Below are 25982 nucleotides of genomic sequence, written 5' to 3'. Positions count from 1 at the left end.
AAAATATTATCTCCCCTCAGCTGAGCACCCACATTGGTCATGATGTCTTCCAGTAGATGCTATGGTGGTGGCAGCTACAACCAAGAAGGATTTGGCAGAAGAGAGCCAAACTGTCCATCCGCCCAACAGAGTCCCTGGTGATAGACCGACTAGGGAAGCATGTGCTTGCTTCATCAACCTTCGCCGTACGGTCTTTGAACTGTCTGGCACACTTTACCAGACTTCAGAGGGATCTTATCAACCAGCTCTCTGAAACCTTGGCAGGAGCTGTTTCTGATGAGGTCCGAGACAACATGCCTTCTCCGATAGCCACCTTAGAGTCCATTTCCAACTCTTCCATGCATCTTATTTCTCACGCAACGGAAGGAGCGACTAGAGCAGTAGGTGCGGGTATAGTCACCAGATGATATGCCTGGATGCGCCTTTGCGACTTCGCGGACTCCTTTAAGGCTTCCTTCATGAACGCCCCCATCGAGGCCGCTTCTTTGTTTGGCCCTAAAGTGAAAGATACGGTGGCAAGGTGTGAAGAAGATGGCAAGACCCTGTCTGCCATTTGGTGTCAGACACACCACTCCTCAACGATTCTACTCCAGAAATCAGAGGAGCGGGAAGATGTGGCACAGGAAATCACAGGGCTCTTTTCGGGACGCACGTACCAAATTCTCCCCTAGAGGCAGAGGGGAAACTCCAATGGAAGACTCCCCTTTTGGGGAAGAGGAGGTCCGCGAAACTGGCGTTTCAGAGATTCCTTCTCTGGCCAACCCTATAAGCACTCCTGAAGCGTTGCCCGACTGCTCGCCTCTGGAAGCAGTCGGGGGTCGTTTTTCCTTGTACCCTGCTGCATGGCAAAATATAACCACCAACTCTTGGGCACAATGGATAATATCCAGAGGCTATCACATCCCCTTCCATCTTTGTCCAATCTCATCCAAAGTATTACCCGAAGTTCCACCCAGTCAAAGGGAAGCAGCAGCACAGGAAATACAAAAGCTGCTACAAAAAAGTCATCCAGATGGTTCGCCCAGACCAGATAGGATCCGATTTTTACTCAAGGTTATTTTTAGTGCCAAAAAAGACAGGGGACTAGAGACCAAAATTTGTAAAAAAAACATAGAAATTCCGGATGGTCACGGTGGTATCAGTCCATCCTTCCTCTTCTGGAAGAAGACTATTGGATGTGCTCTGTAGATCTTAAAGATGCGTATTACCACATAAAAATGGAAAAACACTCAAGCTACCTCTTCTTCCGCATAGGAGCCACTCACTACCAATTTCGAGCTGTGCCCTTCGGTCTCTCTACAGCCCTCAGTGTGTCACCAAATGCATGGCAGTGGTTCTCTCTCACTTGTGCCTTCAAGGATTCCAGGCATTTCCATATCTAGACGACTGGCTCCTCACTGCCCCCACCAAGCATCTACTGGAAGAAACCCTGCACTACACTCTCCTCACAGCACAAAGCCTGGGAATCACTATAAACTGGGAGAAATCCAACACAACCCCAGCTCAGTCTTTGGAATTTATAGGAGTACTGTTTGGACACGAGAAATTGAACAAGCATCCCTTCCGGACCACAGGCTCCAAAGATTAAGGAAATGGGTTCAACTGCTGCTCTGTCACCACAAATCTCCCGCTCTATCTATACTGCAACTCTTGGGGTCAATGGCAGCCTCGATCACCATTGTTCTTTTAGCCAGATTCCACATGAGACTCTATCAGTGGCTACTTTTCACTCAGTGATACTCTGTACATCCTTTGTCTTTTCAGGTAAGTGTAACTCAGAGACGCAAGCAAGATTTACTCTGGTGGATGTCTCGAAATCACCAACAATGGTCTCGCCCCTTCAGCCCCCATCAACCGATAGCCACTGTGACCACGGACGCCTCCCTGATGGGGTGGAGGTGGCTTTGTCAGGTGAAACTCGGTCCAAGGCACCTGGTCAGAGACAGAGAGGCCCTTTTGCATATCAATGTCCTGGAACTGAGGGCGGTGCTACTAGCGTTGCAAGCGTTTCATTACATCCTTCCATCAGGGACTATTGCAATCCAATCCGACATGTCAGTGGTCTCGTACATCAACAAACAAGGGGGCACCAGATCTTGCCTGTTATGCCATCAAGGTCTTGAGAGTATGGCAATGGGCAATAGCTACCAACCACTTTCTAATTGCAATGCACCTTCCCAGGAGCTCAAACGTGATAGCGGACAAATTGAGCAGGTGCTTTCTGCACCCTCACGAGTGGTCCCTCAATACTATGATAGCGGCAGGAATCTTCAACTGCTGGGGCCAGCCTTGTGACCTATTTGCCTCCCCAACCAAGTACAAATGCAGCAACTATTTTGCCCTGATTCCCCTCTGAGATGGTCACCGAGAGATGCTCTAGTCCACGCTTGGCTCTCAGGTCTACTTTATGCTTATCCTCCTCTTCCCTTCATCTCCCAATTTCTGAAGAAAGCATGACAGTTGAAGAGTAAATTGATTCTCATTGCTCCATATTGGCCTTGACAAGTCTGGTTTCCCTTCCTCTGACCTCACCTGCTAGATCAACCGTGGATCCTCAATCCATCCCAAACATTGATCTCCCATCCACAGGGTCGACTCGGTTTCTCCACTTCCAGTGATTGCCAGGCATGAAAACCTCTTGTCCCTGTGCGTAATATTCTTATTGCATCTCATAAATCATCCACCAGACTAATCCCATCTTAATAAATGGAAAAGGTTCTCTCTATGGGCAGTAGTGAATAAGCAATTAGACCCCTTGTGAGCCCCAGTTGCGATGGTTTTGGATTACTTATCACATCTTTTCCATTCTGGGGTGTCTGCTTCTACTATTCGTGTGCATTTAGCTGCCATCTCAAATTTCCACATTGGTTTTCAGGATTCTTCACCTATGTCACATAGACTCTGTAAAACTTTCTTGAAGGGGGTTGTCCACCTAAAACCTCCCTTTAGAGAACCGGTGCAACCTTGGGATTTGACATTGGTTCTGCAAGCTCTACCAGCACCCCCCTTTGAACCTGTGTCTACACGCAATGTGAAATCTCTCTTGGAAAACTATTTCTGATTGCTATCACATCGGCCAGGTGCTTGTCAGAACTTCAAGCCTTATGCATTAAACCTCCCTATCTTATCTTCCATAAGGATAGGGTATCACTGAGAACTAATTCTTCCTTTTTGCCAAAAGTGGTGTCAGAACAGTCTATCAAACAATCTATTGATCTCCCAGTGTTTTTTCCTAGCCACACTAACAAGGGAGAGTATTGCCTGCACTCCTTGGATGTTCATAGACAATTGCGTTTTTATCTGGCCAGAACGAAATCTACCCGTAAATCAGCCCAAGTGTTTTTGGCCTTTTCTGGATCTAGACAAGGTCATTCTGTTTCAAAAGTTACATTGGCTTCATGGTTGAGAAATTGTGTTACCTTTATCTACTACAAAACGTCACTTTGCCTCAGAGTGAAAGCACATTCTACAAGATCTGTCAACCAGCAGCTTTCCATGCTAAGGCTTCCTTCAGTGATATTTGCTCAGCTGTGACTTGGGCCAAACCTCATACCTTTATTCTTCATTACAAATTGGACTTGACCTCCAGAGGTAGAGCTTCTTTTGGCTCCATGGCGCTCAGGAATGTCCTTCCATGAGAGCCGCCCAGGGATACAGGTAGCTGGGGACTCTGTCCCATCAGTAAGGAATGAACAAAGATTAGCAATATCAGATGAAGTTATGTCTTACCATATCGTTCCATCTACGTTGTTGATCTTCGTTCATTCATTACTTCCCACCCTCCGTCCACCATCCGGAGGTTCCTGGTTGATCTCATATACTCCTTTATTGTAGGTCTGTTATGACCAGAGGTAGCCTGTACTTATCAACTTGCAAACTCGATCTGAGGTAACATGGAGTAGAGCATTCTGGGTAGGACCTTGGCCCGAGAGTTTTTGGCTGACACGAGCTTGATATTTGGCCTGCTCGGTTCCGAGGATGGAACCGATAACCCATCAGTAATGAATGAACGAAGATCAACAACACTGAGGGAACGTTATGTTAAGACATAACTACTTTATTTTTAAATAAAGCATTTCAATAACTTTGTCTCCAATGTTTAACAGAATGCTGAATCAGCTATATGAACTTGTCCATATGTCTGTCTGGTCTTAAAATCACGCTGCCAAGTAAATTACATTAAAAAAAAAATGGGAGTTTTGGGAACAAACACAGGGTAACATATTTTGGGGGAGGAATGAGTATAATATTAATTTATATAAACGTATGATTCTGTCATAAGTGATAATTTAATAAAGATGCTGTTCAAAAAAAATCAGTTTTCCATATCTTGATGTTTTTAGTGGGGTACCTATATTCAGTTTGGTTTCGGTTTTAGGATAATGCTGGGAAGGTTTCAGGACTGGATTTATTCTGGTATGGTTCTTGTTCTTTTGCTGGTGAGTATACTTCTGGCTGCATTACAACTTGTAAGACTGCTTTTTCACCTGCCTTTTGTACTTCTTGTATTTCTGTGCTTTTTTATCTTGCATCATATTTTCTGTAGAGGTGTCTTCAGTTTCTTGTGTACAACTGACAACCATCTACTTGAAGTACAAAGGATCATGGTTCAGCTTTTTGACTAGCTACTAGAGGTGTTCTGTCTGTTGATCTTGCAGTGATTGCTACATTATCAGTCTTCTCTCATCTCTGCTCTTCTGTGATTAAGTGAATGTCACCATAGTGTTTGTCTTTTTAGCTTCTTTTTGACCTTGCTTTTATTGTCTAACATTAAAAAGCTGTTTTTTATATTTTTTTAATTACTACGTTAGCAATATGGTACCTATTTCTAATTCCACACTGGCATATTCTAAAACTGCAAGATTGAAAGTCCTTTACTATTGTTTTTTCCACATAGCCTTCACTATTTTGATAGTTCTATCACTATGGACTCTTAGACTACGTGACAAGCTTGAACTGCTACAGTTGTTCAGATGATTTAAAATCCATATTCTTGAATTGTGTATGGTTATCTGATGAGAGAATTACGTTACGCCCTAGTCTCAGGAAGGTAGATTTCCGTGGTTCCTAACCAGTTTCTAATACTGGTATCCTGAAAGTCATAATACTGGGCATACAACATTGAAATGTCATATTTAAAATGTTAATCAAAATATCTGCTTATGTACATGTTTGTTGATGGTCTATGTTTTGACACAGTATATGTATGTATACTGTATTAAATATTTTGATTTTTAAGGAGTAACATTTTGACATTTCAATTTTGTGCAGTCAGCACTGTGACTTGCAATAAACTATTCAGTAATTTGTCAGATACTCTGTTCAGTGCAGTCAGTAAAATTATTAATTTCATGGTACTTAGAATAATAATCCAAACAAGGGAAGTACATGGTTTCTTTAAACTGAAAAACTTGTAACCACTCAATTTCAAGAATGTAGATTCTCCTTACTGCCAAGAAGAACAGTCTGTCAATTAGCATTTCATGTTTTCTGGATTGCTGTTGATGCACACCTTTCTTATACATGCCTGCTTGTGTGTGCATAATGCCGTCAGTTGTGTGCCTGCTATTTGGAATAGTGCTAAGGAATTGGTGTTATTGCTAAGTAATCTCTCTCACCTTTATGACTGCTTGATGTACTCAATGGAGTCTGATCGAATGTGTACGAGTTCTGTGCTCACTGTTTATACAGCAAATTAAAAAAATCTCTCTGTATTTTAAGTGATCCTAGTTGTATTAAGATAGACTGTATGGATTTTGTATGTGTTAGTTGACTATATGCATGAGATTGGGTTATGTGACATAGGGAAGGTATTTAAACAGGTGTCTGTGTTACTTTGTAGATTCTAATCAAGTCCTTTAGTTAAAGGATGAAAGCACTTCTTCGATTTTTAGAGTTTGGCAGCTTGGAGGGCCAGTGTTTTATGTTTTTATTATACTTGGATGCAAACACGGTCATGCTAGCACTATACAAGGTTATGAAGAGAAAGCAGTAGTGTGAACACCCCCATCTTGTCCAAAAGCTGCAGTGAGCATCAATGAGCATAGCAGTACACATGAGGAATGCTGACCTTTGTGGTATGGGGAAAGGGAGGTTCATGTCTATAGCTGCCACTTGCCAGAAGCTAGGCGAAATGGGAGCTGCCAGTGATATCAGTTTCTAAAGTAAAGGCAGCATGCCTACAAATTCTAGAAATCCGTAGATTCTGTCTTTTGGACTTTTCTCCCTCCCGTAGCTCTGAAGTTGAGCAAAATCATTTCTGAGAATGACTAACTTTGGCCAAAGGGTGTGGAAAATAAAGGAAGCCGTGTAGTCAGTATTGCGAGACTCCACCACTCTTTAGGTGGGCATCTTGTTCATGATCCCTTACTGTGTTGGGTGCCCTACCTGGCTCACCAGGATGTTTTGTTTATGTTGTTTTGCTTACCAATTTATATAAAAAGGCTGTTTGGTAAGGCAGTTGCTGATAAGTTTGTTGATGGGCAGGTGATAAGTTGCTTAATTTTTACCATTCTTAAAGCACTTTAAATATTTCCACTGAAGTAGGGATAAAGAGTATATCTTTATGTAGAGACTTGTGCATTAACTGCCCCTTAATATCCTGTCTGTAGTTAAAATGAACTTTGTCCAAAAATGCCTAACCAAGTCTGTTTTAACATACTATGTGGATGTAGTGTCATATTTTTTTGTTGTGGGAATATGGATAAGGCCTTTAGCTTAAGAAGTGCCAAAAGGGTGGGCACAGTTCTACCTCAGGATCTTTAATCTGGAGTGTGATATGTCTTGGTCCATATCATTTGGATGTCTTACGACACTTTTTGTTTTCGGCCAATGAGCCCTTTTTGATAGAAAGAACAAACTGATTTTTAAAACAACTTCTCTTTAGTTCTGTGGGAGATTTGGCTGGTTCTTCTGCTTCAGTATCAACCACTCATCAACTCAAGGAGCTGAGAAATATGTTTTGAAGCCAACGAATAAGGAAAAAGGCAAAAACAAGGGTAGAGATAAATGGCAGAGACATGAATTGAGAAGAAGAAAAAGGCCCACAGACTCCCCAGATTTGTCTGCTCCTAACATTTCTAAGTCTCTGGGATTTTCTCTTCCTTTGATTCCAACAGTAATGGATCCCCACTTGAACCTGCCCTCTGCTGCCTTCCTTTAACAACTCCAAGCCGATGCTTGCTGCATTGTCTTAGGCTCAGTTTACTCTGACATCTTCGGTGCCAATCGATGAATCTAAAAGCAGACACTTTCTGGTTGGGTCCGGGGAGGATAGTTGGACCGATTTGTCGGTTCTGACTCTGCCTCTCGGGGCTTCGGCTTGGATGAGCTCTGCTCCTACCTCTGGCTCTGAGCCCACTGTCCCGGTGCCAGGGGTGTCTACTGTTTCCTCAGAGCCGTCGGTCCCTTCGCATCGGATCAGAGGTGCCTTTGAAGCCATGAGGAGAGTCATGTCTCCTAAGACATCTTCGACCTCGGGTCCGGCTTCTTCCTCTCCTAAAACACCTGCTTCTGCTTCACACCTCCTTGCTAAGCATAGAGACCCAGAGTCTCACTAAGCCCCATTGGGTGGCTCATGCTCTGAGACCTCACCAGAAGCTCCCACTGATGAGGTTCCCAGGAAGAGCGTTTGTAAGAGGAAGCATCTAGACTCCCCACAGGAGTCGCTGACATCTGATACCAACTTGGATGAATCAGAAGGGTCCCCAATGTCCCCCTCTGAGGAGATCTCATTTGCTGAAATACTAGAAATCCTTAGGCAGAGGGGTGACTGTCAGTCCACCAACCCTACTGAAGACTAGTCTGTTCTCCTGAAGGCTTTCGGGTCTCAGCCCTCCACCTCTTGTGTATCCCCTCCCTTTGATGAGCTTATACAGCTGGTCAAAGAAGGGCGTGGGAGTCTCCGGACACCATGGAGCCTGTCCCTAGGAGGCCTAATAAGTTTCTCTCTGCTCCACAAGACAAATCTTTTCTGACCAAGGGTGTGCCAGTTGATGCCGTGGTGGTGGCAGCAGCCACCAAAAAGGAAATTTTGGAAACTTCCTCTTCTATCCATCCTCATAACAGAGATTCCAGGATCATGGATAGATATGGGATGCACACTTACAGTTCAGCGACTTTTGCACTGCGTTCATTCAACTTTCTAACCCATATCCTTAAAGAGCTGGGAGATGCTCTTCAGGGTACAGTAGCTGCAGGAGCTTCAGATAAAGTTGCCTCCCAGCATGCTACCCTCAACTCTATTGTTAACTCGTCCATGTGCCTCATTTCGTATGCAGCTGAAGGAACAAGCAGGGCAGTAGGTACAGGAATTGCTCTTGAGACGCTCCTGGATGCGTTTGTGTTCCTTCATGGAGCCCTTCAAGTCATCCTTTATAAATACCCCCTTTTGATGGCTAGTCCTTTTTCGGGCCCAAAGTTAAGGAAACTTTGACCAGGTGTGAGCAGGAAGGAAAGACTCTGCTGTCTGAGTCTGTTTTTCCACCCCTACCAGACCCTACCCCAAGGGTCAAAGGGGAGGGAAAATGTGGTTCCGAAAAGCCCAAGGAGCCTTTCAGGACACACGTGGTGAACCCCTCTCCAGGGGCAGAGGAGGGGGCAGTATTGGAAGACACCGCCCTTGTGGCAGAGGGAGTCCGCAAAACCAGGGTGACAGAGATCACTTCTTTTGGAAGACCTACCAGGGCTTCCGAAAGGAGGCCTGACTGTCTTACTTTGGAGGCAGTCGGGGGTCTCTTATCTTTGTATCCAAATGCCTGGCTCAAAATAGCAAACTACAACTGGGTACAAAGTATCATTTCCAGAGGATACTTCATTCCTTTTGCCACACCCCCTCCACCGACAAGGAAAATCTCAGACGTTCCACCCAGTTACAGGGAACAGGTAACGTTGCTAAGAGAGTGTTATCCAACCAGTCCCAGCAGACCAGACAGGATCCGGAACTTACTCAAGATTCTTTTTAGTTCCAAAAAAGACAGGGGACTGGAGACCTATATTGGACCTCAGCCGGCTAAACAAATCTGTCTAGAAAAGTTTTGGATGGTCATGCTTCAGTCGATACTTCCCTTTTTAGGGAAAGACAATTGGATGTGCTCGAAAGATCTCCAGGATGCGTACTACCACATAAAAATGGCCAGACCATCCAGGGATCATCTGCACTTCCGGCTGGGAGCCAATCATTACCAGTTTCGAGCCCTGCCCTTTGGTCTCACTACAGCCCCCCAGAGTGTTCACCAAATGTATGGCAGTGGTCACGGCTCACCTGAGAAGATTAGGATTCCAGGTGTTTCCATACCTAGACAATTGGCTCCTCACTGCCACCACCAGGCATCAACTCATTCAAGCCAGGGACTCCACTGCAGCCAACTGGGCATTACAATAAACTTAGAAAACTCTGCCTTGTCGTCATAGCAACATGCAGTTTTTATCGGAGCAGAACTGCATGCTACCACCACCACCACGCTAAGACTTCCAGTAGAAAGAGTCTTACTACTCCGTCAGCAGGTCCGCAATCTAATATCCAAAAACAAGGCATCAGCGTCAGAAGTTCTAAAATTGCCAGGTATGATGGCAGCTGCAATTCTGGCCATACTGCTGGGTCGCATGCACATGCGGATACTGCAGTGGCTGTTGCTCACTAAATGGTCTTACCAAGAGCGTTCCCATGTCTCACCTGATAATCACAAACTCATGCAAAAAGGATCTTCAGTGGTGGTTGAGCTCTCCATGTCACGATAGGTCATCCCTTTGTTTTGCCCCCACCAGTGGCCACAGTGACCATGGACACTTCCCTGATAGGGTGGGGGGAGGCATTTTCAGGGGGAGAACAGCCCAAGGACCAATCAAGAGAGACACCTGCATATCAGTGTCCTAGAGATGAGAGCAGTACTTTTGGCGTTGCAGTACTTCCAGGATTCTCTCTTCCTCTGGGTACGATTGCGATTTAGACAGACAACATAGTCAGTGGTTTGGTACTTGAACAAACAAGGAGGAACCAGGTTATATCCCCTTTGTCGCAAGGCCCTAAGAGTATGTCAGTGGGCTATATCCACCCGCTGCTTTATGTTAGCAACGCACATCCCGGGGAAATCCAACGTGATGGCAGACGAGCTGAGCAGAGCAATTTTGTTGCCCCACGAGTGGTCCCTCAAGAAAGAAATATTGGACAGGATATTCTGCAGGTGGGGCCAGCCTTGCTGCAACCTTTTTGCCAGTCACATGAACATGAAATGTAGAAGCTACTTTGCCCTGATTCCCCCTCCTGGAGAAGCCCCAAGGGATGCACTCGTTCACAATTGGCCTCTGGGTCTCCTCTGTGCATTTCCACCAATCCCGTTGATACCCAAGGTTCTACAGAAAGCAAAAACCCTGGGAAGGACCATAATTCTAATAGCCCCTCATTGGCCTCATCAGATTTGGTTCCCCTTCCCTTGACTTCATCTCTTGGAGGATGATTGGATTCTGGACCCAGGATTTTCTGACTCAATCATCAGGGGAACTTCATACCTCTCTGCAGTCCCTGAAGCTGACAGCTTGGCTGCTCCAATTCCCATCATAGCCAGGTTCCATAACCTTTCCAGTGAGATGAAGCAAATTCTCTTATCCTCTTATAAATCTTCTACGAAGAAGCTATACCTTAGCAAATGGAAAAAATGTTATATATGGTCCTCTCAAAACAATATTGATCCTTACCAAGCCTCTGTGGCCTCCATTTTAGAGGTCTTGACTATGATTTTCAACAAAGGAGCTGCAGCAGCAACAGTTCGTGTTCAACTTGCTGCCATTTCTAGTTTTCATCTTGCATTTGAAGGATTGAACATTGTCACACACATTATCCAAAGCCTTTCTCAAAGAGACTTTTCATCTCAGACCACCTGTGAAATCTCCCTATTCCCCATGGAATCTAAATTTTATGCTTTCCCACATTATTCTTCCTGCATTTGAACCAACTTCTTCATGTGACCTCAAATTTCTGTCATGGAAGACCATCTTTTTAGTAGCTATTGCTTCTGCCTGCAGTGTCAGAGCGTCAAGCCTTGTCCATTAAACTTCCTTACTTGATTTTCCATGCTGACAGTGTCTGTCTTTGAACAAACCCCTCCTTTTTGCCTAAAGTTTGCACTGAAACTTAATCTTAATCAGATTATTGATTTGCCAATTTTCTTCCCCAGTCACTCCCAACAATCTAGAATATATGCTGCACAAACTTGATGTTCACAGACCGCTCAAATTTTACTTGGATAGAACAAAGGATTTTAGGAAATCTGAACAGCTTTTTGTTTCATTTTCAGACTCCAGGAAAAGTATGCCAGTGGCTAAAACAACTCTAAGTGATTATCTGATTGTATCACATCTGTTTATTCAGCTGCCAAAATGCCCTTACAACACAAAAGTAAGGCCCACTCAACCAGATCAGTTTCTATATCCTCTGTCTTTTCTGCCAGACTTCGTATTGATAACATTTGTGCAGCAGCCACTTGATCAAGACCTCATACCTTTATCACTCTGTAGTTGACCGGGCCTCTTTTGGGTCTACTGTCCTGAAAAACATACTCCCGTGAGCCACCCAAGATAGATGGTGCTTGGGACGCTACCCATCTGTAAAAATGAACGGCGAGATAGAACAACTTCACATAGAGAAGTTATGTATTTACCATAACGTTCCATGTGAGTTCATCTCGCCTTCATTCTTACTTCCTACCCTCCTACTACCCCCTCCTGGGCATTTCGAAGGCAGGTGCTAGATTCTTCCTGGTTGCTCAGTCCTTCTTATGGAGGGTTAGAATGACATGCATTATTATATGCAGCAAACCAGATCTGAGGTAACTAGGTGCATCATGGGATAGGGACTTGGGCTCAAGCTATTTGAAGACCTCGAGCTTTGTTGTAGGCCGATTTGGAGCAGAGGGGATCAGCTCCGAACCCATCTGTAAGAATGAAGGTGAGATGAACAACTCGCATGGAACGTTATGGTAAGTACATAACTTCTTTTTCTCTTGGATTGTTCCCCTAAGAGACTTTTCTGGGCTCATGGTCTCCTGAAAAGGAAATTCTAGATTTTTGAGCTCCAAGCCCCGTTCTAAAGCATCTATCAGTTATTTTGGCTCTTCCAGGAGTTTAGTTGACATTGAATGAGAACAGATGATGGCATCCTTTCTGAAACCTTTGTAGGTGGTTGACTAGGCTTGCAGTCCAGGATACCATTGAGGAGCCTAGCCCAAATCTCCAGTTGCCTCCAAGCAGTGTCTGGTTAAGTGACTTATTCAAAGTCAGACAAGTAAGCAGATCAGGGCTGAGGGGGTCTAATCCTGACTACAGATCATAGCCTTAATTTTGTCTGTCAACTGCTTAGATATGGGTGTCATTCCCTTTCCCCCAGTCTGAGATTTGACAGGGTTTGCCCTTCTACTCCCTTTACTTTTGCTCCTTCCTTGGTTCCAGTCCCTGTGCTGGTGGTTTTGGAGCAGAGGTTCCCACTAATCATTCCTCTATTGGCTTTAACAACACAACTGTCTTTTTACTAATAATTCCTCCAGTTTGACTTCAGAGCCTTTTGGGTCCCACAACTGAGGGCTCCAGTGCCTGTCACCTAGGGTCCAAGTCAGCTCCAGTTTGTTTGGGTCCATCATTGTCTTCAAGTGCTGTGATTTTTGACACAACACCAGTCTTGGTCTTGGATCTGGCTGGTTCCTCTCGTCTGTGCTCGGGATGCATTCTTTGCATACTTCTGTTTTAGACTTGGCTTTGGATCAGAGGGTGCCTTCCTAAATACCATCAGTTATGACATTGGCTTTCAAGGCTTTTGAGAAGATCTCAGGCTCAACATGGGAAGGGGGTATTTCTGTTAACTTCGTCTCTCCTCCTAGACTACATGATTTATATCTATAGCTAGCAACATTCATCATCCTTCCCATGAACAGCCCTGTTCTGATGGCCTTGATACTTCTCTTCCTCAAAGGGCTGGGGAACACTTCAATTGTCAGAGCAGATGGCAGTAGTTGGATTCTCTCCAACGTTTATCTATTGAAGGCACTGACCTCAATTGTGGGGAAAGAGTCCTGTGGAATTCCCCCTATTGGCACCACTTTTGGTGAATTAATGGAATTAGTGAGACAAATTGCCCTAAACAGGAGGGGGGGAATTTGGCCACTGACACCCTTCCCCCCACGATGAGGAGGTATTCTTCAGGACTTTAAGAACTACTCCATCTGCTACCTGGGTAGTCCCCCAAGCTTCATCTCCTCATTGATTCTGTCTCTCAAAGAGCATGACGGAACCTGGATGTGGTAGAACAGATTCCCCACAAGACAGGTAGGGTCACATTCCTCACAAGGACCTCTTAATTTCAGTTGTGATTTCAGTGGCCACAAAGAGCTATCAACAGGGAGATCTCCATGTTGTAGCCACTGAACACGGAATCCAGAACGATGGATTGTTTTAGGAAGTGTGTTTATGCCTCAGGAATTTTTTCCTTGGGGGCAATATATTATATTTCTCAGGCTACCAAGTTCTAGAGGGAACTGGCTGATCAGGTACTAGATTCCCTCAGAAGCCCCCCCCCCCCCAAACTGCTGACATTGGAAAGACCTGGAAGCTCAAATAGCTACTATGTTCGCTATTGATGTTACCATGAGGCTGATCTCTAATGCAGCCAATATTCCATCTAGGGCAGCGGGCACTTGCATTGCTTTCCATTGCCATGCATTGCTGAGTTGATGCTTTTTGCAAAGAACTCAAAAGCCTCTCTCCTGGAAGCCATGTGTGATGAATCATCTGTCTTTGGTCCAAAAGTTAGACATGTTTGAAGAATGGACAAAAGGGAAAAATACTTTCTGCTGTCAAAGTTCATTTCTCTAAACCACAACAATCTTATTGTGGGAAGAAAAGGTGAGGAATGTGTCTGGTTAAAAAAAAAATCTCAGCATTTTATTCGACTCTTGACAGAAACCATAATGGTTGAAGAGAGGAAACTCTGATGGATGACACCCCAGTGACAGAGGGGATCCAAAGAATCAAGGGTTTAATGGCTCCTTTTGTAAACGTTTCCAGCATTCCTGAAATCTTGCCCTTCTGCTCCGCTCTGGAGGCAGTTATGGAACGCTTATATCTCCACCGTCAAAACTGGCTGACTGGCCATTACATAGGATTTTAGGGTGGTGAGTATCCTATGCAGAGGCTACATAATCCCATTTCTGTTCAGCCGAACCCTTTCTCACAAAGCACTTCCAAGTTTGCTAACCTGCAAACCAAGGGATTTTGAGTTTTTCCATACCTAGATGACTGACTCCTCACTGCAAGCACAAGGGAACCCTTAATCCTAGCAAGAGACTATTTACTCCACTTGCGTCAGTCCTTTGGTATCTCTGTAAGCTAGGAAAAGACAAGTTTGCAACCCATTCAGTCCTTGAAATTTTATAGGCTGCCATTTAAAGTCTCTTAAAACTTCCATAATTGAGCCTTTTTTCTGCTCACTTAAAAGCAGAGGATGTTCTCAGCTGTCATAGTCCACCAGCAGCTCTTATTCTTTGATTCCTGGGTTCTATGGCTTCAGTAGCTCTGGTTCTTCATGAGAGACCTTCATTGGAGACCCTTGGTTCACCAGGGATGACTATATATTTCCTGTTCTTGTGGCCATGGTTACTGTGGACATCTCCCTGTTGAGATTGGGGAGTGCGTTTCATATGGTGGATGGTTCAAGGAACGTGGACCAGTCCTAAAGGCTGATCTTCACATCAGCACTCTGGAGATAAAGGTGGTCTTCCTACAGTTGCAGGCACTTAGAATTTCCTTCCTCGTGGTGTGATTTTCATCCTGATAGACAAACCCATTTTTGATGTGATGCATAAACAAGTGGGGAGAACCCATTCTTGTCTGCTATGTCTAGAGGTCATGACAGTCTGGCAGTGGGCTGAATCTTTATGGTGCTTTCTAGCAGTGCACTTAATCCGATTGAACTAGTATTCTTGTGGCAGGTAGGATCGATGTATTCTCTTACCTCACGAGTGGTCCTTCAATTGGATAGTGGCAGCAGACATTTTCAGACACTGGGACCAGCCTTGCTGCAACCTCAGTGTATCTCCCACCAGTTCAGGATGCAGCAGCTAAAGTTATACTTGGGCACCTCGTCTCATGTAAGGCTTTTAATTCAGAAATTCTTCTGGCTGAAGTTACTGCAGTAACCTCCCTTTCTGCTAATAAAGTTCTTACAGAACACCTCCATGTGCAAGGCAGTGGTGATTCTCATTGCACCCTTCTGGCTCCCAACTGTGCGCTCCTCTTCTATGACTGCACTGGGTTATGGATCCCATAATGGATTTCCTGTCTGGCAAGTCTCATCCAAATATCATCTCTTTCAAACTAACTGTACTTTTTCTCCAATTCCATTGATGGCCAATGATTCTTGTAATATCTGGAGGGTTCAAATTTTATCTGCTTTGCCAAAAGCCTTCAGTCAAAGTCTTTGTGTAAATGGTAAAAGTTTCCCGTTTAGGCTTTTGGCAAGGGTCTGTATCCTTCAGTTCACTTTCAGTGTGTATTCTGTTTTTTGGCAGACCTCCTCCGTTCAGATGCAAGTACTCTACCATCAAAGTACAGCCGGCAGCAATCTCAGATTATTTTAGTGATTCAAACTCCTCTTCCATAGCATCCCTAAAGATTCAAAAACATTTCTCAAAGGCACCTGCCTTTTGAGACCACCACTTAAGGATCCAGACCCTTCTTAGGACCTTACTTTGTAAACTCTTAAGAAACCCCACTCCCATCCCCACTTCAAGCCTGCCTCTTCAGCAGACTTGAAATTGGAAGACTTTGTTCTTTATTGCAGTAACTTCAGCCAGAAAAAAATTCTGAATTAGAAGCTTTATCTTGCAAGCAGCCTTATTTGGTCTTTCATAAAGATGGGGGTAACTATTATGCCAAATCCTACCTGTCCATCTAAAGTGGCTTTAGAATTAGTCTCGAGTCAGTCCATACATTTGCCCATCTTTTTAACTAAGTCATTATTATTTATTTTTTTAGTTATTTTACATTTTTTACTGGGAAAGTACTGGGCATGCTACCCATTTTCAGCTGAGGCCTGGGGAGAAAAGCTCCATTATTAACAATTCAAGTTTATAAGAATAGGATGATTGTATTACAGTAGGTGTACAAGAGAACGCTTATATTAATAATTACTGTGTGCGCGTAGGTAATTTGAGTAGCAAAATGGACAATTTTTTTTTTTTTTTTCAAAAATGCCTATAACTGATACAGCAATGATACCCAAATGCCACAGCATCAAATGGTACATACCTTTCACTGTCTTGACTATAATTTTAGCTTGTGTCTTTATATTAAAAGCTAAAAAGGGTGGGTAACCATGTAAGGATCAGTTTTACCCCAAATGGTTCCCAGCTTTGTTACGATTTAACAAGTGATAACCCCTCCCAGTCCAGAGTAAGAGTCATAAGTGGATACAAGCCTAACCTCATTTCTCTGCCCATTAATTGAAAAGGCTCTGCACCCTTAGAAAGGTGCCTTCCAAGATTAAACATCAGACTTGAATAAAAATGCTAGGAAGAAGTGTTTAACAAATGTAATTAAGTAAAACCGTCAACCCAGATGTCAGAAGAGACCTCTGTTTATTAACACAGTATCTGTAACGACATTCTTTGCAATGCTTTTGGGGATAGGAGAGTGAAGCTTTACTTTTCATCAACATAGTACAAAATTTCTGTTTCTGTTAACAGAAATATGTTTGTTCTAGGATTAAAAAAAAAAACTCTTCCACAGCAGCCTTGCTTTACTTCATAATAGGTTAAAAGGTTTAAGAGGTCAGTGAGCTGCCCCACCATCAGTCATTTGTCAGTCTGGACATCTGTTGGTATCCCTGAGTGGAAGTCCCACTCAGAACTGGCTGTCCACTCCCAGCTCTTCTCTTGCATTTCCTTCATTGCTTCCTGAGGTGTAGCATCCTCCCTGCTGGCAAGTTGAGTTGGAGTTGCAGAATGCACTGGTCTAAGCAAGTTCACTTTTTGTCTGTGTACTGGAATACTGGGATATATTGGTTACTTTGCTTCGGATCTTGGTTGAATTGTCATGGAAACCGTTCAAAGCTCTATGCACGTCACAGAACTTGCCACAATTTAGCTGGGATCTGTTACTTGACTGAATACAAAGAAGAAGAAAAAAGGCAGACCAGTAAAGATCTTGGTGTTCTCTGGCCAGCTTCTGGAATAAAGCATCAGATCTTTTCAGAAGGAATCTGTCTTACTTGGACAACTGTCCATGCATGAAGACCACACACAGGCCATTTCTTCTTGCACTTTGGGAATGTTTATAAAATCAAAGGTTTATAACTAGTTCTGCGTTTTGATAATCCGATGGGCTTCTAGCAGGTCTGTCTTTGGCTGCTGCTAATGGGAGCTTAACTTCATACACATACCTGCTCGCTATAGACACTCATAATTATTGGTGGCTCTCTAGGAGTATTCTGCCTTGCTGTCACGGACCTATGTTTCATTAATTGCTGGAGTGGAAGGAACAGCTCAGAAATACTTCTGGTTATTCCATGTCTTCCCAGTAGAAGTGTGGTTACAAAATAAATTTCACACTCCTGGATATGTTGAGATGCAAGTTCATAGTTCTTAAAGCAGCAATCTGCAAGCCTGTGCATGTGACACTGAAAACTGTCATTGGTGCACCATCCATAACTCTAAGCTCATCTAATTCCTTGCAAGTTTACTGCAACTTAAAGTGGTATTTAAAAGTGGAGCCATGAACTTTGAGACAGTAAGTGGACTGTGTGTGAGACTGTGTGTGTAGATAACAGATATAGTTTCAGCTTTAAGTACCAGGCTAAGTTGTGTAATGACCTTTTAATTTGCTGATCATTGCATTGCATTTCTTTTTCATATGCCTCCAAAATTGTAAAGCCCATGTAAATTGCTAAAGTTGGAAAACCTTGTATATTTTAATGACAGCTCAGGTTTACTTGACAGCATTTCTGTCTTTCTAGGTGTTTGGTCTGAAACTGGTAGAAATTGATGTCAAGAATCATGTCTACATCGTTGTAAACAGGCTGGAGCACCAAGGAGGAGACTGCATGAAAGTGTAAGAAAGTGAGATAATTGGGTTGAAACTTCACTACAGATTTTAATTTCAGGACAGTGTTACTTTTTCTGTTTATCATTGCTTTATATTTTTATATGTGTACAGTAAAGAAAGTGCATGCATACATGTATGACATAGAAATATAAATATTACACACATTTTATAGATGTATCTATATAGCTGTATCATACACACACACGTGCATATGTGTGTGTAATATTTATATTCATGTATCACACACACACACACACATATATATATATATATATGTGTGTGTGTGTGTGTGTGTGTGTGTGTGTACGTATATATGCATGTAGAGGGCTGTAAAAGACCAGACAGCAGAAGGAAGAGTTACTGATTTTGTTCTTGTAGTGGCACCTTTTCCCTTCCAGATTTGTGGCACTGTTGAATTGCATACCTACTACAAATGTTTGTGTAGTGAGGGGGAGGTTAAATATTGGCCTCTGACTTTAATGTAGGTATAGTGTAGTAGCCCGCTAATTGTAAAAGCTGCATTTTAAAGACCTCTTTTCCCTATATCTGATGGGTCAGACTCTGGTCATGTTTCATATTCAGTGAATCAGATGTTGGACTAACTAAAGAATGTTTATTTTTTTTTAAATGGTAAATGTGTTGTTGAAGTTGGTGACTGGCATAACCTTCCTATCCTGCATGTCCGCCCCAAGCAGTTACACTTAAGTTCCTTGTCCGTCTTTGATAAGGAGAACGAAAGTCTTGTTTGCTCAGTGAGTCTCCATTTACCTTAAGTAGACTTTAGGAGGGTGGAGAATGCTATATCTTTTAGGTCATCTCCAAACAAAAATTCCCCTCGCATCACTTATGTACTCTGATTTGTCAGCTGTAACTGTGTACTTGTGTACCAATTCAATCTTTAATAATTTAATATTTAGAATAAAGAAAAGTTAAAAGGCAGTTGACATTTTTAAGAAAGCAAATAAAACAGCCAAATCTGATTTTTAGTACTGTAGCCAAAGGACTGTAGGACTTGTGCAGAAAGTTCTGCACAGCAAATCACTCTGTAAATCCCATTTTCTTGGGCTGTTAGCCCCAACTGATTACCTGTCTCTATCCACCCTTATCCAGTTCCTGTATTCTGGTCCCTTTGGTTGTTTCCCACCTAGAGAAGAATTTGGAGCATTAATAGCACAGGATATTTTTCCTGACTTGTAATTTTGCTAAATTTGAGCTTACCTCTGTTTGTTTAATGGTAGGAATGTTTAGACTGAAAGAGTTAGAATGCCTTTTGGTGCTTTAGTATTTAATTTTGGGTGTTCAGTTTTGTGTGTGTGTGTGTGTGTGTGTGTGTGTGTGTGTGTGTGTGTGTGTGTGTGTGTGTGTAGCTGCACGTGCACGCGTATGTGTGTGCACGTATATATAAATCTGTGTGTATAAATCATGTCAAGCAGTGTGTAGGGTATTAAATGTATTTTAAGGACTTTTTTTCATGTTGAAATCTGCCATCCACTGAATCTTGGCTTCCATGAACACATCAACTCGTAGCAGACTGGTGCCATACCCCTCAACTGTCCAGATTTTTGCAAAATATCCAGATTTTTCCCTCATATTTTTGGTCTGTTCCTCATCAAATTTGTGGTTTTCAGGCAAATCACTGGGATGATCTGAGGACTGAAGTCACTAAATGACATATATTTGAGTTTCAGATGTCAAATCTTTCAGAAAATATATGTTAACATAAACCCTATTACTCTACAACTTTAAGTTTTATAAGCGCACAATTTAAAATCTGTCCCTATTTTGGGGCCTTTGCTCCCCCCCCCCCATATTTTGTCAGGCTTTGTCCAGATGTCTTGCACTAAGAGGTTGAGACATATGACAGGTACCACTTGCGAATTTTCACCTTCAGTTCACTTTTTGCCCAGACCCTTCATATGAGACCTGAAGGTGCCATATTTATAGAGGGTTCTGTGAAACTGCTAGAAATCCATGACAAAAGATTTGCAAACGTGCTTATGGTGAGACGATTTGGGAAATTGGGGCTAGAGCCACTTCATCCAATTCTCCTGTCTCTTAGGGAGGAAAAGTATAACAATACATTAAATAAGTAAAAGCAAAGACCATCATAAGCACTGGATGGTGAAGGACATGATTGCAGAAGAAATTTTCAGAGCCTTCCATGCCTTCTCTGACATTAGTTCCCTCTAGTTTGGAAGAAGTGATAGCCTGTTGTGGGAGTGCATAGTCTTTTAAAGATGCAGCTTTGGTCCTGATGGCCCTGCCCATCCTTTCTGACAACGTTTTTTTCTGTAGGGGACTTCCCTGTTGTTGCCTTTCATGTGATGCATGACTTATTTTAGTTGTGCCTGTTACATTATGAGAAGTTGATGGCTGCCTAGTATCTGTATTTACTCCTGGTTTTACACAATCTGAAACCAACTTTGTTAGCTATCTTTCAATCCTCTTGTCTGGAGTTGAGTTTAGTCTCTTGCCTGGAATTATGCCGCCTTTGTCACCAGTTTAGGAACAGGAGCCCCCTGTGGCACAGCAGGTGTCAGTGGTCCTGATGCCATACCCCTAGCTTTGGACTCGCTGCCTTTGAATCCCTTGTGTTACTCATTTTAGCACTGATATTAATATTAACTTTCAGATACTAGAAAGTTGGCTCCTCTTATGCCGAGCCTGATATCTGAACCACAAGCATTAAGCTTTCAGTAAGCAAAGCAGAGCTTGCTGACATCCGACCCACTGTACTATGCCAATTTATGCCACTGTGTTGTGTTCACTGATAATATCTGTGCTAGGTATGATTCTCTTTTGCCTTGCCTTGGCACCCAGACTAGTTGGCCGTGGAGGCTAGTTTCAGACCTTCAGCGTCACTAAGCCTGATCCTTCCCCATTGGCCTGTAGCAAATCAGGTCCTTTAATGTAGCACTTCCAAGATGCTCTTGTCCTATTTAGAGGTCCCATTTATAAAAATGTCAGAGAACTGCCTCCATAATATGGAGTGCACTGAATGATGAGCCTCCAAGTGGGATGGAGTCCAAGAACGGTCATAATGTGTGACTTCAATGGTGGTTTTCCTTCCTGGCCCTATCCACATGTAGCAAGGTGTATTTGTAGGTTGAGTAGACAGACAGGTGTTTTCTAGGGGTTTATATCAGTTTGTTGGTTCTTTACATTGTCGAAATTCATATGTTCGAGACCATATGATCAACATTGTAAGATATCACAAACCAACTGATAAGCAGAAATGGAGTTGCTCAGAGGTCACTGTACAGTGGTGGTTGGTGAATGTGCCCTTTTCCCCACTGTAATGCGATCTCGAGAGTTTGTGTATAAAATTATCAAGGGGTGTGGGGGATGCATGGAGGCTGCCCCCTACTTAAACGCCACTGTTTTTTTACTTGGAGTTGATTTTGCATTGTCAGTCGCTTTATCTGAACCATATGAATTTTGGCAATGAAAAATCTTGACAATCTGATTCTAAATCTGTTTTTCCGGTGCTGTTCACATCTCATGCCCTTCGGGTGCCCATGCCTCCCAGACTGCATTACAGCAGTCATTCCTAGCATTAGCCTCCACAAAAGCTTGACAAACACCCACACACACACCCACACACACACCCACACACCCACACACACACACACACACACACACACCCACACACACACACACACACCCACACCCACACCCACACACACACCCACACACACACCCACACACACACACACACACACACACACACACACACACACACACACACACACACACACACACACACACACACACACACACACACACACACACAAGGACGCAGTCATGCTTATCTGCCTTGCCAGCACTGTTAGACACCCAAGCTGCTAATAGAATTCCAGTAACATGGGATGTACTCGGGGCTTGATCTGTTTATGCCAGTAGGCTGATTTCCTGGAAGACATTTTAATAGTCTAGGAAATGTATGGAGCTGTACACAGGGTAGCTCTCCCAGTAGTATTCAGCCTTATGATGCAGTGTCACTCCTGCTCCTCCTCCTCCACTTTTACTGAGAAATTCAAAACAACGTACACTGATGGCCCTTTCCAGGAACTCCTGTTTAATCTGTTGATGGTTAAAAGCAAAGAAGGGGGGGAAAGGAGCCCTTTTAGCTGAGGGCCGAAGGTCTGTCTACTACTCTCCTGGCGGCAGTAGTCACTGGAACAGAATCTGAGGCTCTCAGTATGCACAAGATGCAGAGGGGGGCACCCTTTTGGAGTGGATAGCAGAAACTTTGGCTGCTAATCTTCCAGCCTGAAAGAGCAGCTGACACTCCCATGTGGTAGCTTGACAAGACCTCAGCAAAGATGTTTGGCAAGGAACCCTAGTGGCTAATGATTAAACTGACTTTTTGTTCCCCTTACTGTCTGACACTATTCAAAACAAAAACTTGTGGCAAGGAGGAAGCACTGAAGCTCCTCAAAGAATCATCCAGCTCATCTCTGGCTTGAGTTTTTGTTTTCACTCCTTTTTAGTGCCAGAAAGGCAACAAATGGCAGACTATTTGGTACTGGAGTACTTCAGTCACCTGTATTCCCAAGGAAAGCTTTTGCATTGTCACCACATTTTGTTATACTTTCATCTCAAGTGGAAACTGCTGGTACTGGTTGGATCTCCAAGATGCTTATCTTCGTGCCATAGTAAAAAGGGGGCTGAGGGGGTTCTTTTCCCATTGGATATAATTCAGTCATGACTCTCTGGCCACATTGCCTAACTTAATTCCAGTTAATCTTTACTATAGCCTTGGTTGTCAGTTTGACTGTCATATAGTTTTGTATAAACTGTACATAACTATGCTTTTTTTTTATTACATTTTGTATTTCATTGTCTTTTCTACTTGTATTCCCCCCCCCCCACCTAAGACCAGAATTGGTCATTTGTGATCAGTGCTCTACCCTGATCAACAAAGACAAAGTAAGTAAAGTATGACTTTCTTTCTTAACACTTGTCCCCCAGGATGTTCATGGACTGAATATCTGTTGTGGCTGCCATATTCTGTCTTCAAAGAATGCTGATACTTCCTTATTTTAAGGACAGACTCCCAGCTACCATAAGTCGGCAAGGCCTTGCTGGTGTGACAGCTCCTTACAAATGTTCCATTCTTTGGCAGTAGTTGTCTTTTGCAAGAAGTCCCAGATAGACCACATTGATGATAGACCACATTGATGTGATGTTATCCATGTCATCATTCATCATGATATGGTCTAGGATCCAACATCGGATCCGAGCTGGCAGCCTTCAACAGATGGATCCAAGACTATAGCTCCTTCCTCTTCCATGATGTCCTGCCGCCCTCTAACCCCCAGATCTTGTTTGCCGTGCTTCTTATTCAGATGCGTGTTCTCTGGTTGGTTAAGTCAGTTTTTTTACTTTTATCATGTCTTAGGTTAGGTTTTTCTTGCTAGTGTAGTCTCTTCTAGGGTAGTTTAGGTGCGTTACCATTTCCTGCAGTGTTAATCCCTCCCCTCTCGTAGCTTAGTTTTAAGTAGTTGTGTGTGGGGGCTTTTGGCGCCTGTTTTTTACATGGCCATTAGGGCTGTAACTGTTTCTGTAATTGTTTCTGTAGTGTTGGTAGTTCCTAGTTGCAGTGATAGTTAGGATGTCTGATAGGCCTGCTGGTTTTAAAAAGGGCATCTTGTGTGGTCAGAAAATGCCTTATTCTGATATGCACAAGGAGAGTGCGTATTGCTTGGGCACCCCACACGTGGAGGTTGAGTGCGACCTTTGTGCAGCATTTAACTCCAAGGCCTTGACTAAGCACTGCAACAAACTTCTAAAGGGTCTGGTCCAAGGGGTCCCTTCGTTCCCCACCTGAGGCTTCCTCTTCTGATCCAAAGAGGAAGACCCCTTCTCTCCAACCAGTTCCTACTAAGAAACTGTGGCGGTCTGATCCCAAGTCTCCAGATCCGATCCTAGCCCTGTCCGCTTTGGAGCTGAGCGCTGTGGGAGCAGTCTGTCAGATCCAAGTCCTCTCCGGATCAGAGGCCGTCTGATCCAACCAAGGTTAGGCCAGCCTCAGATCCCAACTGGTTGATCAGATCCATCTGCTGAGTCTGTTAAGCCTTCGGATCCAACAGGGTCATCGGATCCAATTTATAATCTTGGAGGAACCTGCTGTCCCTTCCACCTCAAAACAGAGGTCCCAGTCTTCTCCAAGACATCGGATCCGTTCCCAGGAGCCTGGCAGTAGGTCTGGGAGATCTCCATCCCAGTCTACCCACTCTTCTTCCTTCTCAAGATCTTCTAGGAGTCTGTTGCCCTCAGACATGAACAGGATAATAAGTTTTCTCAAGGCCCAGCTAAAGTTGGGGATTCTGGCTTTTCCTGCCCATCTGGCCAGAGGAACCCCCCCCCATGCTTCTCGTTCTCATCCAAGTCTGCGGTCAGATTCCAGCGAGGTGCAGTATTCCCTCTTTCTCTACCCCACTAGGGTCCCTTGCTTATTCTGTTCCTCCACCCCGGAGTGGGGTGAGCCCTGTACCTGAGTTGGGTCAGGGGGCTGCTTCTGGATGCATTCCTCCCCTTCGGGAGGAGGCCCTTCCTCAAATGTGGTGGATGGGCCCGCTTTCAGTCCCTCAGCTTTCCAGGTGGTAGAGAGGACCTTCTCCAGATCTGGAGTTTCCTCTTCCGCACCTACTGGTCCTTCCCTGCCTCTCTGTACTTTGGCGCCGGAGAGGCCTCCATCCTGTCCTGGGTCAGCCCTCCCGATTGAGCTTTCAGGGGGTTTCCTTCCCCTTTGGGAGTCCCTGTCTCTTCAGATTCTCCCCAGGAGCCCCCAGTAGAGGAAGTTCATCGTAAGAGAAAGTGCAAGAAGAGACACTTGGTGTCCCCTGTGGAATCCCTCACAGAGAATACGGACCTTGGGGAAGGAGACTGGTCCCCCAGATCTCCACCCAATGTCTCCTTCAAAGACATCCTTGATCTCTTGAAACAAAAGGGTAGATGGTCTCCTCATCCCCAGTCTTCAGAGGAGTCTGTTTTTCAGATGGGCTTTGGGACAGGCCCGATGTCCTTCAAGGATGCATCTGCAGTCCTTACAAATGGGTTGCCCTGTCGTCAGGCAGCCCTTCGGTCGGCCAGATTCCAAAGTCTGGGTCTGGCCTCGGCTGGTGTCGCACTTCGCCCGACGTCATAGCTGCAGTTATTCGGGTATAACTGCATCAGCCGACGCCATTTTCCTCAGTCTTTCTTGCCGCGTGGCGCCCGAAGCAGAAGCTGTTCGCAAGTGCCGGTCGGTCAGAACCAGAGATTACTACTACCGAATTCTTCTACTACTACCGAAGACTTCTAAAAAGCTAAGTACCCCGTTGGGGACTCTTTCTTGCCTCAGCCGATGTCAGAAAAAGTGAATAACTGTTTAACTTGTGGGAAACAAATACCTCATAAAGATTTCCACTCTTACTGCTTACCTTGTTTAGGCCCAGACCACGACGTAGCAGCTTGTCTACCCTGTGCTTCTTTTAACCGATGGACGCTTAGACGTCGGTCGGAATTTGCTGAGGAGTTTTTCGGCTCCGATTTTGCTTACATTATGCCGTCGGATCCTCCGACTACGCAAATATCAAAAAAGCGCAAGGAAAAGGACCGACACAAGCGGTCTGCGGTTTCGGCCGAAACCGCGGTTAGGCCAACCTCGAGTGTCTCTGTTTCGGCTGAAACCGAGCAAGCGGTTCTTCCTTCAGCCGAAAACTTACCTCCTACCGAGGCCTCTTCCAACCTCGTGGAATCTGCTTCTGATTTACCTTCTGCTCAGGCAGTTTCTCAGGAATTATCTGACACTATCCCCTTGGATATCTCCACCCCTGCACGTGGAGCTACTAGGCCACCTGCAGCCATGTCCATTAAGGCTTTTGCCAGGGCTAAAGCAGCTAAAACTACTA

The 25982-nt window shown here is 44.1% G+C and overlaps 2 protein-coding genes across 7 annotated transcripts in view; one reads left to right on the top strand and one right to left on the bottom strand.

Moving 5' to 3' along the window:
* LOC122808792 (non-structural maintenance of chromosomes element 3 homolog) overlaps positions 1–18097 on the top strand; it is a 131979-nt gene extending 113882 nt beyond the window's left edge. For all 4 annotated transcript variants that reach the window (XM_044079836.1, XM_044079835.1, XM_044079838.1 and 1 more), the window contains exon 6: positions 17996–18097. In XM_044079836.1, coding sequence (XP_043935771.1) covers positions 17996–18094 — 99 coding nt within the window. In that variant the 3' untranslated portion in view covers positions 18095–18097. The remainder of the gene's footprint in view (positions 1–17995) is intronic.
* The window catches only part of LRRC71 (leucine rich repeat containing 71), a 2015367-nt gene that overhangs the window by 1377030 nt on the left and 612355 nt on the right, over positions 1–25982 (bottom strand). The window lies entirely within an intron of this gene.

Source organism: Protopterus annectens, chromosome 8.part0, assembly GCF_019279795.1.
Source record: "Protopterus annectens isolate FY-2018-M chromosome 8.part0, PAN1.0, whole genome shotgun sequence".
NCBI lineage: Eukaryota > Metazoa > Chordata > Ceratodontiformes > Protopteridae > Protopterus > Protopterus annectens.
Note: the sequence above shows the minus strand (reverse complement) of the source record. Positions and strands in the feature narration are given on the sequence as shown.